Raw genomic sequence first — 18531 nt, 5'->3', positions numbered from 1 at the left:
TGTCAACGCCAATTGCAAACTTTTCCCGCCTGGTTGAATTCTAATTCTCAAAGACTACTTTTAAACAATTTGAACGGAGTAATTACAGAGCCCACTTTCATGGATGCGTATTAATTAATTCTTTATTTGTTAATTTAGACAGCTGTTTCTTTATTTCTGTTCGATATATTCAATGCTTATCAAATCGATAACAATGCCTTTGGATGCCTGCTACTCTCGATAGACTTGCCGTGGCATAAGTTGCCATCTCTAGATTTCTGGCCATCTCAATTGCGAGCTTGAAACGTGTGAAATATGGAACAAAACGCGAAGCCTAAACGATCTTTTAAGCGTTTGTTTACCTTTCCAAAGAACTGTGTTTACCGCCCTCTACGGCAGATAAGCAACATGGAGCGTAGCCAAAAGCTGTCCGCCGAACAACCAACCTGTGAGTAAGCAATGAATGTGGATTCGCAACGGCATCCATATGTGTACTTCACATTGCAGACTTCACGCTCAATGCACCGCCCTCGTTGGTTCCGGCCAAGAAGTACTCGGATATCAGCGGTCTGCCCGCTCCTTATGCCGATCCGCACACGAAACTAAGGTTCGCCAGCGCCGACGAGTACGCGTCCATGCAGCACATGCCCTCGGACATCGTCAATGGCTATCTCATGGTGCGAGGCTATACGAGCGCTGTGGGATAGTTCGTTCGATCCATATGGTGCATACATCCCATGTACTCGCTGTGTTCCGCCCCTGGAGACCTTGCGATCCAACTACCACTCATAATAGGCAATTAGAGCGCTGCTGACCTTACTCTTACTGGCATTGCGTGCGAGGCTGTTGCTTTCAAGTGATTCGATGACTGTTTCCTGGCTGGAACACCGCGTTCAAGGGGAGTTGCATCCACAATTACCATATATATGCATTCGCTGCCTAAAAGGAGATGATCTCTGTAAATTGGCTATAGAGATTTGTCACTAGTTTGACCGCAACAATAGATTAGGTAATTCCAAGGTGAGATGAATACCTTGGTGGTTTGAAATTGTTTAAATTGACAAAACGGCTGCCACATAGATCCTAATGCGAAAAGCAAATATTTATACAGCCGACTCGTGCAAGTTTGGAGTTCGCAATGAAAGGCCCACAGATTAATATAGTGTTAAGTTAACCAGCTATACAAAATTCAGCAAGAAGGCACAGTAAACAAAAGTGAATAATATGATTAATGTGTCTAAATATGTGTAAGTAGGCAAACTATAAATATGTTCTATTTATGGGCTGCAGTAAACATGTCACAGGACAGCATAAGTGGCAACTACAGATAAGTACGATTGCAGCGGCCTATTGCCGAAGTGTCAAGAGATATGACCACGCGGTCAAACACCCAAATTGAACTCATTAAGTGTACGCACAAGTTTATAGTGTGAACAAATGATTTTAAGATATTATATTCATTTTCTTATCGGGCCTTTTGGCGAAAGGACGATTTATAAATGTTTCATGAACTATATTCTATAATCGCATAGTCATAATTATTGTGTATCATTTAAGGACGATTTATAAATGTTTCATGAACTATATTCTATATTCAAATAGTCATAATTATTGTGTATTGCCAAAAGCAAGTTTCTAAAACTTTTGTAATTACTGGGGCTTCTTCCTCGTTCGCTCAGGTCCTCCATTCGTCATCCCTCCCGTAAATGTTATTTGAGCTCAAATACAAAGAGCCGGACTAGTGGCTCCGCGATGCTAGACCCTTTTCCACCTCATTCCATTTTGTGGCAGTCGACTTCGGCTTATTCCTTATGGCTTTGGACGCTAGCCGGCTTGGTTGATGGGCCGACTAATACTGTTCGGCTGTGTCAGCATCTGCAGGTCCGAGCGGAAGCTCCTTGGCAGCCCCGAGATGTCCAGCTGGTGCTTGAGCACCACCATGGTGGCCAGGGTTTTCAGAGTGGGCTCAAAGTCGAGCACATGCAGATCGCTGTAGTCGATAAGCGCCACACCGGGCGGTAGAACTCCAACAACCGCTGCGGCTCCGCCCGCCTCTTGAGTGGGTGAAACAGCTGCCGGTGAGCTGGAGGAGCCGCTTCTCGGACTGGTGCCGCCAAACAGAAACATCCTAGTGCCGATCACAATGGCGCACTGTCTCCGTCGCGCCGTCGGCGCCTTGCCGTTGGCCCGTATCAGGTTCCACAGCTTGGTGCGCGGATCGAAGGTGTACAGATCGTTGAAATGCTGATCCAGCAGGCCATTATAGCCACCGAAGACATATATCAGCTTGTTGTAGACGAACATGCTGTGGCTGCGCCGACCAACGGGCACCTTGCCGGCCGTGAACGGTCGATGCCACACCTTGGTCTTCATGTCCAGGTAGACGATCTCGTGACAGTAGGTCTCCTCCTGGCTGTGGTACGGACTGTGCTTGTCGCCACGCCCGCCAAAGATGTACATGCGCTCCTGCTCGTAGGCCACCGACGCATGAAAATCTCTGTAGCTGGGCGGCACGCCAAATGTCTGAACATAGCGCCACTCCATGGTGTCCAGATTAAGGGAATGCACATCGCTGCTGAACTCGTTGATCTCATCGACGAATCCACCGAAGATGTACATACTATTGCCAATGACACAGGCCGAGTGGCCATCCCGCGCTCCGGGTAGACAGCCAGTGACCTGGGGCCTCGACCACTGCGCTGTCTTCGGATCGAAGCAGTAGAGGGTATTGCAGAGATTCTCGTCGTTGCGGCCGCCCCAAATGTAGATGCGGTCCTTGTAGGCCACCACCGTGTGTCCGTAGCGCTGGAAGGGCACCAGCGGATACTTGAGTGGCACACCCGCGGCGTCCAGCTGCTGGGGCACCAGAGTCCAGCGCATTGTGTGCGCATTCAGGGCGTGCACATCGATGGGCTCATTGTAGCGATAATCGTATCCAGTGCAGTACCCACCAAAGCTGTAGATGAAGTCGCCCACGCCCACCGCTGCGTGATTGACCCGCTGTGGCCCGCCGTCCAGGTGCACCGTCCACAGCATGTTTTGGCCAACTGGATGAGCTGTGCGCTGTGGGCTGCGGGCCGTGTAGCACCAGTGTGCTGTGCGAGGAGACGGAGATCTTTGATTTGGGCCCAAGCAGCCCGAGCAGCCGAAGCAGCCAAAACACACAAAGGAAAGCAAGTGCGCCGCAGTTGTCGCTCCTTTTGGGCGCGGGGCGGGGAGGTCCGGGCGCAGCTGCGAGCGATTGAAGGCCACACAGGTGTAAACGCTGATACCAAACACTAGCTGCGCTCCGCTCTGCCAGTTTTGCCAGATGTTGAAACGAAACGAAACGGATCGGATTTTGAAGAGCACAAACACACAGAGTTGCTTGCGTGAGCGGACGCACGAAATAGCAGGGCTCCACTGGGTCGTGCTGTTATCGATATCGATAGTATCGATTTCAGACTGACAATTGCATTTCAAAAATTACAATTTCGAAAATCCAATGCAGTTGCTTTAAATATCTATCTATTTTTGCGAAATAGTTGCTTTTACACTAGATTTATTTTTAAGATGAAGCTCCAAACAATGAATAATGTCAAAGAGATTATACTATTCTAATATCTTTGGTTAAGTTACCTGAACTTTTCACCCAATCACAAATTCTCACTAAATATTCTTAGTGTTTGCAAGCTTAGTTGCGATATTTATTTACTGCTGTATATATGTGTTTATATACGTCAAGTGTTTGTGTGTAAATTAGATTGATTGTAGTACAAAAGTTATAACAAAATAAATAACAAGAAATCATTTAATACAATATTACGCGAACATACATTATATATGATGCAATCTATGCACATTTTGGTTTACGAATAGTGGGACGCCGCAGCGGGATCGGTACGAAAATTTGAGGCAAATCAAATGCTAGGACTGCTGGGGGAGGGGAGGGGGAGGGAATGGAGGTAATTGGGGATTCGAAGCCCCGCCTCCTATACATTCGTGGGCGCGTCCATGCCGCAGATAACCGACTTGACCACCGACGCCGCCGAAATGGCAGCGAAGTTCTGCCACTTCCTGGTGGACGTGCCGTCCTTGTAGTCAGCGATGCCCTTCACCAGTATAAAGCTCTCTCTGCAGTTGCCAATGATGCTGTCCAGCACGCTGCTCATCTCCACATCGGTGGCTAGTAGGCCGTACTTCCTGGCGAACTGGGTGCGCAGCTCGTCGCTTCTCACCAGATCCCTACCGGATCCAATGGGACCCAGATGGAGTCGCAGCCGATTCACACCGTCCACCTCGTCGGCGGCAATGGGATGGGCCACCTCGATCACCTCGTTGTTTCCAATGTTCATGAACAGCTTGTCCGTCCGCGCGTCCGGCCGGTTGAAGTCGGCATCCGTCTTCTGGGCCAGCGCCTGCTGGGCCTGGTTCAGGTAGTCCTCCCACGGCCGCTTCACCTGCATGTTGGCCTGCAGGCTCTCGGCGATCTGCTGCAGCGAATCGTTCACCGGGAAGTAGGTCTTCACGTCCTCGCCGCTCTTGTACAAGTACACGTACGGCTTCTCCTTGCTGTAAGAAGCATACATGATTACGATTGATAGATTGAAGATGTTATATTCGAGAAACTTACCTATTGCTGATCAGTGCCCGCTGCTTGTCCACATACGAGATGACGACATCCCCCAGTCGCACGTGCTTCTTGTAGTCCGTGTAGTGGGGAACGCCACCGGCCACGCCCACGATGAAGACAAAGTCGACCTTCTGGAATGTGCCCAGCAGACGGGTGGTGGTATTACCCGTCGCCGTCATCGCCTCCCGATTGCTGCCCACCGACGGGAGCTTGGTGCTCACGATCCTGTGCGCTCCGATATTGCCCAGGGTATACACATTCGATTCGCCTGTGGAGAAGAGAGAAAGTTTGGATCAGTTGATTGGCTTACAGAAAGCGGTTTACGTTCAGGACATTGATAGATATATGCCAAATTATACAAAACGGCCTCAAAAGAACAGGAAAGAGGATCAAATCATACGAAATGTACATATTATTTCAAAAAAAGAAACACCATTATAAATTCCATACATCCAATATTCTTTTGCGACCAAAATACAAAACATAATGTTGATGGTAAACCAATTAATGAACCGAGTGCGTGACGGATCTAATCAATCCGTTTTATGACGTAGTTACATGTGCATATGTACAATGGAAGGTCATGTATCCTGGGGCAATCCTTTACCATAACAACAAAACAAATGAAACAAAACAAAGCACCGACAATACAGCACAGACACACAAAGGACACGAAAGTTACAACAAATCAAATTATTCTAGGCCAAGTTCATAACTTTCTATCCAAGTTTATGGTAACTCTGTCGCGTACAGTGCACACTCGATAGATGCGAACGCTCCATGTTCCCACACCCATCGATTGCTTAATGTTCGCATTACTATTGCTATTTTTGATTCAAAGTTGATTCTTTAGAGCATTAATCATATAAAACTCATGAACTTGACCTTAGATATATGGGTGCTTCTCAATTGAGGAGTGGGTTCTGGACATTTAGCTTACCGAATCTTCGTTTCTTTTTGGACTTTCTGAGTGAGTTCGTTAGATTGGGATCGGAATCTGTTACATGGTTTGGTATTTTTCGATTCGGGCGAAGGTGAAAGGTTTGTTTTTAATTAATATCATTGCAGGCAAGTAAACATCAGCAAATTCGTATGCAAATTCATTCGTTTATGGCGAAATTTCGTGGTGATAAGGATTTGTATATATTTTTTTTTGTTTCCACCAAAGTCGAGGAATTGGGGTACAGGAGGGGAAAGAGAGAAACAGAGAAAAGACGGTTAGGCGAGAGTTTGATTAGTAAGAGTTGAGGGAAAGTCGACTCGCTATCGAACTGAACTGAACTGAACTGAACCTACCGACTGTGGTGTATCGGACGAATGTCTCCTTGTTCTCGAGCATCGCGTCCACGGCGAGCTTCTCGCAATACTGCGCCGTGATGATGGCAATGGTGGGCTGCTTGTTGGAGGCGATCGTGGGCATCTGCTTGACCACCTTAATCTCCTTGTCCTCGTGGTGGATGCGGGTGTACGCGTTGTACTCCATCGACTTGATCAGACCGCGCTCCTGCAGCGACTTGATCACCAGCAGCACATCCTGCTCGCTCCAGCCATAGTCCCTGCATTAAACAAAATGAATTAATTACTCTGGTATCCAGACTTCAACCGGATCTTGATGTACTCACTTGGCCAGATCCTCGGGAGACACGGGATTGGGGTATGCCTGCTCGATGAGCTCCAGCACCTTCTCCTGGGTCAACGGCGGAGATTCGAACTGCGATTCCTCGAGGGAAACTACGGGGATGAGAGCAAAGGAAACAACATACACGATTAAAGCACATGTCTGGCGATTCCCGCTACCAATGGGTTATTCATTTAGCGAGGACTCTTCTGTTAGCGAGCAATGACATCTACTCTGAGCGGTGAGCGTGGCTGGTTAGGCGGTGTCTGTTAGTAAAGGAAACGCACAGGCATGAGCACACACACACAGTCAAACGGCTGGCAGGGCGGTCAATTAAGTGCTCAAGCAGCGCATTTTAATTGCAGACAGCAGACAAATTGGACACTCGAGGTGTCAACTGGATTTCGAGGACAACTGAAGGGGCAGGGAATGCTTTCGGGGGTTCCAAGCCAGCACAGGATGCGCTAGACAACAGCACAAGGTAACTAGCTGTTAAGAGACCACAAATGCAGGGTATTTTCGAAACATCCGACAGATTTCCAAGTAGATTTACCACCTAGCTGAATTATCAATGGAAACTCAGGTGGGATCCTTGTGGATTAGGAGCAGTAACTGCAGAGCATTTGACTAGCAATTTTCCAGCTCTTTAGCTGGTTATTTATTTTATTTCGCTTTTTTACATATCCGTTCTTGGTTTTTCAATACTCTGAAGTGCACAACACTTTTTGTGTATAAATTTAATGCGTTCTTCTTGTTTTTAGTGAGTTTTTAGTGCGTGCATTAGTACGAAAAGGAGAAACGAAACGAAACAAAAACGAACAACAAGGAAGGCGGCGAGGAAATGTGCAACGAAGCGGATACAAAACGAAGTTCGTTGAGCGGATTGGATTAGATGATGATTAGTTCTGGGAGCACTGGAGCAGTGGAGCAGCATTGGAATCGGGATTCATTTCCGTCGGGCGCTCAGCTGCTCGGTGTACATGTCCAGCCAAATGGCCTTCATCAGGTTGTCGCCGTCACCTGTCTTCCGCTGCGCCATCAGCGCCTCCTCGAACTTTCGGTTGCAGTCGCCGTAGCAGTAGATGATGTACCCATCCCGGGCTGATCTCCACAAAAACAAACCACCCGCACAGCCCAGAGGATAGATGGAGCCATGTAGTTCAGATGAGAAGTCAATTTCGCATGGTAAAGTCGACTCGGAAACATAAGTAAGACATGGAACTTGATATTCAACGAGCAAAAATGCATAAAAATAGGCTACTAAGCTCTTAATTTAAGCTCTTGATTTACAAGATCTCGAATATCAAGTTCCCTCTTATTACATCCCCATAGAAAGGAACAGGGAATACTCACGTGGTCGCGAGGGAGGTGCGGAGGTCTCCTCCAGGATGCGCAGTTCAATCTCGATCGACTGGATCTCCGTGTATCCGTGCTGCAGGAGCTTCATTATCTTCTTGATGAAGCCCACGTAGTCTGTAAAGAGAAATAAAAAGCGAATCAAGCAAACCTAAAACTTCTCACACTGCCTTCTATCTTTACTTTGATAAGAAGTTCTGGGTTTTCTTATCAAATTTAATACAAGTAAACAAACCATAAAGGATTGTATGTATATATATTTAACAGAGTCTTGAAACCATTAAAAAAATGGTTCATTTATCAAACCACAGCTGGTTTCAAATCAGTAGAGCAATTCAGACCCACCTCTGGGAAAGTCCTGCGGACTGACCAGCTCCTTGAAGAAGTCCTGGGCGATGTGGGCCTGCTTCTCCTCGTTGGTCAGCCAGTCGCGGAACCAGAAGCGCAGGGTGCGCGACTCCTGCGAATGCTTGCCCGTATTGGCGCTGACCAGGAAGACGCGGAACTCCAGCGAGAGCGCTGCCGCCTTGCTGGCGCTCTTCTGCCCGGCGACCGTGTCCTTGTTGATGATGATGCCCGTGTGATCGCCGCCGGCGACATGGACGCGATCATTGATCTCATCGACCAGCTTGCGCTCGATGAGGATCACCGTGCTGTTGGCCGTTTTACCGCGTGGCGTCATCACGACCTGTTCTGTGCGTGGTGGCGACTGGCTCCTTCGAACGCCGCTCGAGTTCTGAGCCAGCGGCTCCTGGTCTTGGCCTGCGACAATTTTGTTATAGTTTTTATTGCCATTCGGCAGGGTTCCGTTGCCAGTGCCAGTGCCAATGCCTGTGCCGTTCCCATTTCCATTTCCATTGGCTGTCTGCGATTTGTTTGGCTTGGGGGGCGGCGGTGGCGGCGCCATCTGTATGTGACTCCTGCGCTCCGACATGGTTCTGGTGCTGGTTGCTCCGCGTTGCTCCTCCTGCTTCTCCTGCTCCCTGCTGCTGGAACTGCTGCTCCTTCGATCCGATACGATACCGCTGCTCCGGCGACGTCCTTGAGCCCAAACTTGCTGCTGGTGCTGCCGAAAGAAACCAAAAGTCGACTGTCATTAGTGGCTGACAAACAGGGAACTTCGCCTACCGTGGACACTTATTCAATAATTAAGTATGATGCAAAATAAACAGTTCATTAAATCCACAATATGTACATGTATGAGAAATAAAGAATATCTGAATATCTGGTTCTATAGTTTCTTTTTTAAGCAATGTAACCCATTTGCCACACGTGGCAGTTAAAATATCGCTTGTAGGGACTCTGCCCTGTGCCAGCTGTATTTTTAGCCCAGTACTCGCATTTCCATAATTTCCCCCACCCGAAACCATTGGTCATATCAAATGTTACCTGTACCCTTCGACGCCTTTGGAACTCGGGGCTTCTTGTGCTGCCTGCCTGTCTGTCTGTTTGTCTGTCTGCCTGGCAGTGGGCCAAACAAATTTAGAATTCATAAATAATTGGTGTCATAAATACGAAACCCCTTCACCATCCCCCCCTTTGGCGGCTTACTGCGACCCAGTGACTTCGATAATAGCACTAAAAGAAACCAAAACAGAACGCCAGCGGAAGAAAATCAATAGGAAACGTGGTAACGCCATGTGCATGACAACCATAAAAATTAGAGCTCCGAATGGGTAAAAAAAGAGAGCCTTGGGTCAACCACCTGCCACCCCCAGCAATTAAAGGCATAAAGGCAGAAACTTCCGGCCAAATGTCACCAAAGAGCCACAAAAAGGTTTTTGAACTCGCCCAGGGAACTGGCGACCGAGATGGAAAATTGTTAAGAAAATGGGGGGTGGTGGTGTTTTCCTTTGGGGGTTGAGCTGCCGCTAAATTTGCATAGGACAAACAACAGGAGCATTCCTTCCCCGCGGGAAAACGAGGGGCGAATGAACTGGGCATGGAAAGCGGAAAATGCAGAGGATGTGAAAATTTACATTTTCCAAATGCCAGTTCGTGGAATTCTCGGTGCTCCCAAAAGGACATTACGGCAACTAAACTTTCGGCTAATGAGTTATGTACATACATACGTATGTTCATATAAGTTTGGGTTCCAAAACAACGGAAGTTGTCAAGTTAATTAATTCGGCTTTGGTTTACTTGCCGATGAGACAGAAAGTTGTTATTTATTATTATTCAATTGTAGGCACATAACTTGAAAATGTAAAATTTTTTTGGCTCTGTACTTTGTGCTGAATGCGACATTATTATCCATTCATCCCGTTCACTTAATTAGATTAAAAGCACTTCGGCCCTCTTCAATTTTCATCGCCAAAGGGTGCAGAGCACTCAAATTTCACGACCGGAAATTATTCGTCGTCTGCAATTTCAATTAAAAACACTGGCAAAACAATAAATATGAGATGATCGGATCTCGGATCAACTGCAGCAGAGTACAGTACAGTACACACCCGCTTGGAAGTGCATTGCTTCACTTCCGCTGGCCAACGTGTTTTTTTGGGGCGACGTCCGATATGGAAATTCCTATCGCAAGTGCCTGGCGATGCGTAACTCCCACAACTCCAGCAAATCCCGAAAGGGGCTAAGGCAAAGCCAAAGGGCTTGGCTCCCCGGCGAAAACCCTTCACGCTTGACAGCATCCCAGTCACGTGTCTTGTGACGAACAAAATACATACAAATATGCAGCTAGTAGCCAGACATTGTGCAGATACTACGAAATTAAATTTCATACCATAACTATATATGGCTGCATAAAAAACAACGCACACATTTTACATTGGCGGCAATTTCCGTTAGTGCTTTCCTTCCACAACCCACAGAAAAAATCACTCTTTTCACAGGCCCACTTTTCCACTTTAGAAATAAGGGAAAATATTTAAAATATATTTTTTTTATTATTATTTTTTTAATTTTTTTTTTATTTGCTCTGTGTGCTCATCTTTAATAGATCGAAACACTTGATGATTGACTCATATACTTTGTTGATTGACTTCAGCTACTGTGCTTTAAGTGTTAACAAGAATCAAGCTGCATTTGACTGCTCTATTTTCTCTCAGTGTACCGCTTAAGTGAGGCGTGGACCAAGCCGGGCAAACTCAGCCAGAAAGTGGGTTGTCCGTGGGCCCACACATGAAACTGTCATATGTAGACACTTTTCGCCAGCAATTTCCTGTTTGCCACATTTATTATATTTTTTTTTTTTTTTTTTTGTTGCATGGAGCTCCCTCCTGTATGTACTTGCCCCAAAGAAGTTGCATAGTAAGCGGCCCAAAATCGAGACAATTGGTGGATTTGTTTCGGCTACGGCAGTGTAACAAGCGCTAATTACCGCATAATTTCAGTTGATTTCAGTTAATTCTCCCTTTGTCGCAATTAGCAAAAGGGGCGAGAACGTGACTCAAAGTCAAAGTTTCCCGAACCGCGTCGCTCCACAAACAAACGCAATAAACTGCAAAGTAAACTAGTGTACTTAGTGACTCACTCACGGCGGCAAACGTGATTCGATCGAACATTGTTGATTCGATGGTTAATTGACTATCAATTGCGTTGACTTGACTTATCCGGCGATAAGAGACGATATAGTCGCTATATATTCATACATCTGTTCTCACCGATTGATTGGGCAATGGAAAAGATATAGCTATGCCTTGCCCCATCGAGCTGTAAATAAACCGTATCTACAGTCAAATCGAATCTCTGGACATTTTCATAGTCTCGTCCAGCGAGTCAAGGTTTTTCGAAAAAATCACCCTGCTGCCTTCATGAGATTGTTTATGAAACAATTTGGAAATTCTTTTTGAAGCAGCTTCTTGTGGCTGCAAAAACTAGGCAATTTATTGGGCGCCCCCCCAAGAAAAAAACAAACAAACAACAAATTTGGCTGGGAATTCGGTAACGCAAATAGCGGCAAGTGTTCATTAGAAGTACATAGTGTGATCTTAATAAAATCATATTTGATCTAATAGTTGCTGCGCATGATATGAAATTTAAATCAGACATCTTACTAGCGAATGGAATGCCTCATTCTTGCCCTGAACATTAACTGCCAATCGAATTTGAATACAAACTCAATCAGAATTTGCATATCTCTGAATTACGTTTAGTCGGCTGAAAATGTTTTTCCATTTCGGTTAATTGAGTTCGTTCGCTCGTTCTGTTTGATTTTGAATTGGCTAGGCTAGGTTGGGATTTCTCGACGAGTCCAACCAAATCTGGGATGACGTCAGCCCCTCAAATATATATTATATACATACATATATATAATGAGTGTATAGTATTGTATTTCATTATGATGACTTTTATCGCCCGTGACGCAATATTTTGCGACTATTGAAATCGACAAACAAGTTGCCATCTGAGCGCTGACCTTGAAAGCAAACAATCTGAGCTTGGGAAAGAACTAGGAAAAACCCATCAATGTTAATGTAAGTGAGTGTTTATCTTGAGCTCAATCGCTCGCATATCGGCGTATTACTCACATGTTATTCTATGTACTATATGTTTCGCTGACTTGTTACCAAGAAGATCATCAAATTAAGCTCCTTCCTGTCGTCAGTTTGTCTGGACCCTTGAATCGCAGAGTGAATCATGTTGCGCAAATTGGAAAAGTATTAATGCCCAGATAGCAAGATTTATTTGTCTTTGCCCAATCTCTCGTCAGATGGCTCACCAAAAACTATTCATCGAGTCTTATGTGTGGGCGAAGGGGAGAAGCCTAATAATAATAATAATAAAGTTCTCGCGCGGATCGGTTTGATGCAATACTTTGGGGCTGTTCCGTTCTGTTGTTTTTGGGCACAGTTTGCGACATCGCTGTGGCATGTGGCATGCGGCATTACCCCTACCCAACATCATCTTCATCAATTTGGAGTTATACGAGTGGATCACTCGATCAATTAGCCGCTGATCAATACTTCATGCAGTGCGTGGGCTCAAATGAATCCCCTCAGTCCTCGAAATGACCAAACCCCATCATGGCCTCAACTTCCCCATTTCCATGCCGCTGACTCTTATGCCCTTTGTGCACGGAATAGAAATTGGATTATTAATACGCAGCATGTGGGACAAGCGGATGCCCTACGCAATCATTTGAAAGTGCCTTAAATCGGAAACAAGCAAGCAGTCGGGTTTACTTGTAATACGTTTCTTAAAATATATATTAATAAAGATGTTTATATCATTACCAATCGTCTAATAACTTGATTTGCTTACTCGTTCAAATATATATACTAATCTTTCTAATCAGATTACCTGAACGTGTCTAATAATAAACCCTTTGCGGGCAGCACAATAATTTCCTGACCACATATAGCTCGGAAAATCGAACGAAAGCAATTACAGAATGCGTCATATGGACAATTGCCATTAATTCTTAAGCAAAAACCCTCAAGTGACGTGCTGGAAGTGCATTCGTTAATAAGTTCATTCGAACACGCGAGAAAAGAAAAGTCGGCTTTCCTTTGCTTACACAATACACAAGGCAATATTCTGGGAATTAGCGAGGCAAAGTTCAGAGCACCACCCTCTTCACACACAAAAAAAAAAAAAGTAAAGAAAAAACCCGTAATGGTTGGTGGGTTTGGGTGGATTTGGTGGTGCTCCATAAATTAGAGCAACTTGGCAATATGATCAGCCAGTCTGACAGTTTTATGGCCACGGAACATAGAACACACATCGAAAATGCAGTTTACAAATGCTGAAAGACCCACCCCTTAGATTTCAAAGAAAACCCCTTATCCTTTTTGGGGGCAAAGTTCTTTAGTGTGCCAGTGGGCGGTTTTCGCTTTTGTTTGCTGCTTTTCTTGTTGAAGGAGCACCGATTAAAGGCTGATTAAGGCGTCATTAGGTGACCCACATAGCGATTAATAATTGAGATCGAGAGTGGTTCACTGAATTTGAAAAAATAATGCCAATTTGGTCAAAATGCCATGTTTAAAACGCGATTTTCGACGTCAATTGACCAACAGTGGTCACACAACTTAAAGAAGTACCGTTTTTTAATCCTTATTACCAATACTAACATATTTTGTAAAATAAATGTTTGGCCAAATTTTCGCATTTTTTGTAAAATTTGCGAAAAATTGAAAAATCCCAGAATTCCCAAACTTGAATGCAAATCGATTGGGATTTAAGAAACAAACTCAACGAGGTATGACATTCTATATTTGGGTAATTATTTCGAATGTTTTGATCAAAATACCTAATATTTTTTTCTCAACAAATCTGGGAAAATTTTTTTGGCAAAAAAATGAAATTTCAAATTGGCTGTTTTGGCTATAACTTGACTAAAAATGGTCACAGAGCAAAAAGGAGTACCATTTTGTACTCCTTACAACCAATACTAACAACCCCTTTCACTTTTAAACTGATTTTGTAAAATTAATTTTTGGCCAAATTTTCGCATTTTTTGTAAGGGGTACCATCATCAAAATTTGCGAAAAATTGAAAAATCCCAGAATTCCCAAACTTGAATGCAAATCGATTGGGATTTAAGAAACAAACTCAACGAGGTATGACATTCTATATTTGGGTAATTATTTCGAATGTTTTGATCAAAATACCTAATATTTTTTTCTCAACAAATCTGGGAAAATTTTTTTGGCAAAAAAATGAAATTTCAAATTGGCTGTTTTGGCTATAACTTGACTAAAAATGGTCACAGAGCAAAAAGGAGTACCATTTTGTACTCCTTACAACCAATACTAACAACCCCTTTCACTTTTAAACTGATTTTGTAAAATTAATTTTTGGCCAAATTTTCGCATTTTTTGTAAGGGGTACCATCATCAAAATTTGCGAAAAATTGAAAAATCCCAGAATTCCCAAACTTGAATGCAAATCGATTGGGATTTAAGAAACAAACTCAACGAGGTATGACATTCTATATTTGGGTAATTATTTCGAATGTTTTGATCAAAATACCTAATATTTTTTTCTCAACAAATCTGGGAAATTTTTTTTGGCAAAAAAATGAAATTTCAAATTGGCTGTTTTGGCTATAACTTGACTAAAAATGGTCACAGAGCAAAAAGGAGTACCATTTTGTACTCCTTACAACCAATACTAACAACCCCTTTCACTTTTAAACTGATTTTGTAAAATTAATTTTTGGCCAAATTTTCGCATTTTTTGTAAGGGGTACCATTATCAAAATTTGCGAAAAATTGAAAAATCCCAGAATTCCCAAACTTGAATGCAAATCGATTGGGATTTAAGAAACAAACTCAACGAGGTATGACATTCCATATTTGGGCCATTATTTTCAATGTTTTGCTCAAAATACAGATTTTTTCGAATTTTTGGTAATTAAATGACAAAATTTAAAGTCTAAAATCTGATCGGCGAAAGTATGAAAATTGAATTACAAGACCACCAAGGTACAAGATGCATACCGATATGGGCCACCCCATTTTTTGTGCATTATTTTTGTCAAAAAACGCTGCCAAGTTATGTTGATATGGGTACGAATTTGCTTTGAAGGAATACAATAATGGGTATATAAAGTTGCAAGGCCCTTCGGATTCAGGTCACACCCACATAAATATGAGCATATTTCCCCCAGCTCTAATATTACAAAACAACTTTCAAATGAGCCGCCAAACGCACAGAAATGCGGGTGAAATTCGCGGCTCATCTCGAATTGCATTTGTTTATCGACAAGCGAAATGAGGTTGAATTCCCCATCGTCCCGCTGACAAATCATCCACATATCATTTTACACCAGTTGCAGTTGCAGCAGCGGCAGCCTCACGCCTCATTTCATCCATGTAAAAGTGGCCACAATCGAGATCGGGCCACAAATGGCAGCGGAACTGAAGTCAAGAGAAGATAGAGTGGAGATTATTTTTAAATGCCGAGCCGGACGATTGACCGAAAGACCGGGGAACCGGGCAACCGGGAATCCGGCGGAGCGGCAGTGGTTGGGACTCCTAGTTGAATGACCCACAACACACCGGCGCCGAATATATGTACATGCTTATACATATATATCGAATAGATAATTATAATGAGAGGAGATGGTCTCGCCTCTTCGGTCTGAATTCTACGTAGTAAATATGTATGTACATATGTATATTTTCCCGTGAAGAAAAGGTGATTTGGCCAAAACTCTGCCGAATTGGTAAACTAATCAAATATATTTGAAATTGATAAACTCATATATGTTTTCTAAGTTCAAAGTGAAGAAATCGCATAGAATAGTTATTAGATGTTATTTGCGCTATTACCTTGTTTTTCATGATTCATAGCTGTCGAAAATTCTAGACAATGAGTGGAAATAGATGTGGCATCGAAGATTGTCTGATTCTTCTGAATCTTTTAGAATGTGCAACAAAATTGCCTAGGCACAAAAACTGGAGAAAAAAATTGACCAAAAACTGTGCCAAGTAAGCAACAATAAATACGAGAATGAGATCATTTTTGGACTTCTCTCACCTCTTTTTCTTTCCAGTTGATTCTTCTCGCTCTGCTCGCCGTTGTATACATATTGTTAACCAAATGTTTTTAACATCGTAGAAATTGTTGGAATTTCCACCGACTGGAAGAGCGGAAGTATACAAAAAAAAACAAAGTGCGGATAACGTTGAGGGGTAAATGCAGGTCAGACAAATGAATTAGAAACAAAGCAATGGCAAGAAACTGCAACAACGAAACGGAAATGGATTTAGATAAACTCAGTAAACAACGAAGAGCGCAAATAATGTTATCAAAGCCAGTGCCAAATGTACCAAATACAAAATACGAAATATACATATATTCAAGTAATAACAATAACAAATCCCCAGACTCATAAACGGCAATCATTCGGTTAGTTTAGTGGGGGTCAGTATCGTTATTCTCACTTGGCCTTGCGGCTCAAATTGCTTGAATTTGAATTGAAATTGAAATTCAAATGCAGCACGACATCAAATTGTTTGTTTATGATGCCCTCGCACTGCAAATTCTAATATGAAAGTCACGTTCTTGGGCACAGCTAATTTTTTTAGGGCATATCAACTTTTGGGAAGCTAGGTACAATTGTTTGCAATATCTGCTCTTAAGTAAAAAGAATTTACTAGATTCATTTGTGGCTCATTAAGCTGGTAAACATTATCTAATCAGGCGATTAAAGCAACCAGTCAAATTGTACACCAACTGACCAAAAGTGACAAAGGAAACAAGTCTTTTTATACTCGTAAATAGCTCTCATTATGGCCACCAAAAAAATGGTGAAAGTGCCACAAACAATACTATTACCACCCGCATTTGCCCGCTTTTTAGACTCACCTGTTGCTGCTGGATCGACAAACGAACAAATGACGTGTTTTATTTGCCACTTGATTTGCAACCGCTTCTCCCTTTTCGGTCACTTCTATTTGCTTAATTTGTTTTATGTTTTCCTTGCTGGTTTGCTTCGTTTATTTCACTACTTCTAAAAAACATCAAAAAAAAAAGTAATAAAAATTAAACGCCAACAAACGTGTGTGTTAACAACTTTTCAGCGAATTCTGATTGATGCACAGCGCATAAAAAAATGTAAAAAAAAAAGAATGCGAAACACGCGGAGCGAAGAATGCTTATATCTTATCTTATCAGCGAGTGGCTGGAAAAGGGGGAGTTGGGCAATTTTTCATTATCAACTGATAGTGCGTACACATCGATATTTGCTCGGTTTGCTGTTTGCCCTTTTGCTTGTTGTTTTCTCGCTGCTCTGCAAGTAATAGTCACCAATTGTTTAACATTTCTAAATATATCCAGCTGACGTCAGAGCTTCAAAAGGTGTGCGATCTTCTCAATGCACTGCGAAAAACTAGCGGATCGATTACGAGGCACATACTTTACACTTTCAATGACATTATTAACATCAATTGTTTGGGAGACTGCTTGTCATCTGGCATATAATCGTTTGTTTGGCTTCAATACGTAACTTTCATTAAGTAATCTCTTTTCGTTCAGTGCACCTGAGTCATCTGATCGGTAAAACGGTTTTAGTGACGTCATAACGTCAACTGACAATAGCAGAAAGAGATGGCGATAAACGGGTTGCACTTGAAATTAGCGAAACAATAACAACAACAACACTGGTTCACCTTCAGCTGATCAGCGGGTACTGCCATCTCCCTCCCACACTCCCCATTCAAACTTCAAACAATTACAATTCTCATTCTGTTCATTTTGTTCTACACTTGCAAGAACCAACAGGCAAGCAAGAAGCACTGGCAAAACAAAAAAAATACATTAATGCGAAGAGTAGAGAAGCCCACGTTCGCTACACAAAGTGTATATTGAATTACGCGCTATTTATATTAATAAATGGCACACTGTTCGCATTTTCACCGTTAGTGCGCGCGTCGCTTACGAAGGAGGGCGGAAGTGAAAAGGAAAGGGCGCGGCGAAGCAGCGCACGTACACTTACGCCAAAATGCCGGCAAAAACAAAACGAAAACACGGGGATATATGTTGATAGATGGAAACCCTTTCCAACGTCCGTTTTGTTCAAAGTTCGCTTTTCGACTGACCAGACTCGGCTTTCGGTTGCGCGGCCAAAAATGCCAAATGCCGCGCACAGTGTGACCATCCGCCAGTGAGGCGTAAATACCAAAAAGCTCACGCGCGGATGCTTCGGTTACACTACAACAAAAGCTTTTGGTAAAAATCGAGGCTAACGGCTTTTTAAAACGCAGTGAACAAAATCTTTATTTAATATGTTAAGCATTTATTGAAAAATAAATAATTGTCGCATTACAATGCAACCTTGGTTTACATGCAGCACATAGGCAGACTATATTTGAAATGGACTTGGGCAAAACATTAAGACCCTTCGGCGCTCCAATGGATGAAGATGGGTTTCCGAGGCATTTTTTTTTCGATTTCCACGCAGATACAGCCCGATCGTCAGTTTGAAAAAGAAACATCAAATTCGCAGAAGGAAGGAAGAAATAAGAAAAGACTTCTTTCTTCAAATATTCAGCTATATTCTTAAATT

General features: G+C 43.3%; 3 protein-coding genes across 9 annotated transcripts; 1 reads left to right on the top strand and 2 right to left on the bottom strand.

The window, feature by feature from the left end:
* Positions 1 to 166: 166 nt before the first annotated feature.
* LOC6619834 (INO80 complex subunit C) lies at positions 167 to 1570 on the top strand. Its single transcript, XM_002044011.2, has 2 exons — positions 167 to 427; positions 487 to 1570. The coding sequence occupies exons 1-2, from the start codon at positions 295 to 297 to the stop codon at positions 684 to 686; spliced, it is 333 nt and encodes a 110-aa protein (XP_002044047.2). The 5' UTR covers positions 167 to 294; the 3' UTR covers positions 687 to 1570.
* On the bottom strand, positions 1401 to 3311 carry LOC6619833 (kelch domain-containing protein 3). The gene has a single exon (XM_002044010.2). It carries the CDS (start codon positions 3013 to 3015, stop codon positions 1804 to 1806), a length of 1212 nt encoding a protein of 403 aa, XP_002044046.1. The 5' UTR covers positions 3016 to 3311; the 3' UTR covers positions 1401 to 1803.
* Positions 3312 to 3743: 432 nt separating this feature from the next.
* LOC6619832 lies at positions 3744 to 18061 on the bottom strand. 7 transcript variants are annotated; one of them, XM_032725125.1, is made up of 10 exons: positions 17962 to 18061; positions 16833 to 16977; positions 7911 to 8631; positions 7563 to 7682; positions 7230 to 7310; positions 6214 to 6322; positions 5888 to 6147; positions 5532 to 5588; positions 4592 to 4859; positions 3744 to 4530 (listed from the first exon to the last, which is right to left on the bottom strand). In XM_032725125.1, exons 3-10 carry the CDS (start codon positions 8497 to 8499, stop codon positions 3951 to 3953), a joined length of 2064 nt encoding a protein of 687 aa, XP_032581016.1. In that variant the 5' UTR covers positions 8500 to 8631; positions 16833 to 16977; positions 17962 to 18061; the 3' UTR covers positions 3744 to 3950. The 7 variants fall into 7 exon arrangements, with proteins under 7 accessions (XP_032581016.1, XP_032581017.1, XP_032581018.1 ...); XM_032725126.1 differs by having other exon boundaries at positions 16833 to 16974; positions 17962 to 18051; XM_032725127.1 differs by having other exon boundaries at positions 17956 to 18014.
* Between the last annotated feature and the right edge of the window lie 470 nt (positions 18062 to 18531).

The sequence above is a fragment of the Drosophila sechellia genome, chromosome X (assembly GCF_004382195.2).
Source record: "Drosophila sechellia strain sech25 chromosome X, ASM438219v1, whole genome shotgun sequence".
Lineage (NCBI taxonomy): Eukaryota > Metazoa > Arthropoda > Insecta > Diptera > Drosophilidae > Drosophila > Drosophila sechellia.
This window is presented reverse-complemented; position numbering and strand designations above follow the sequence as displayed.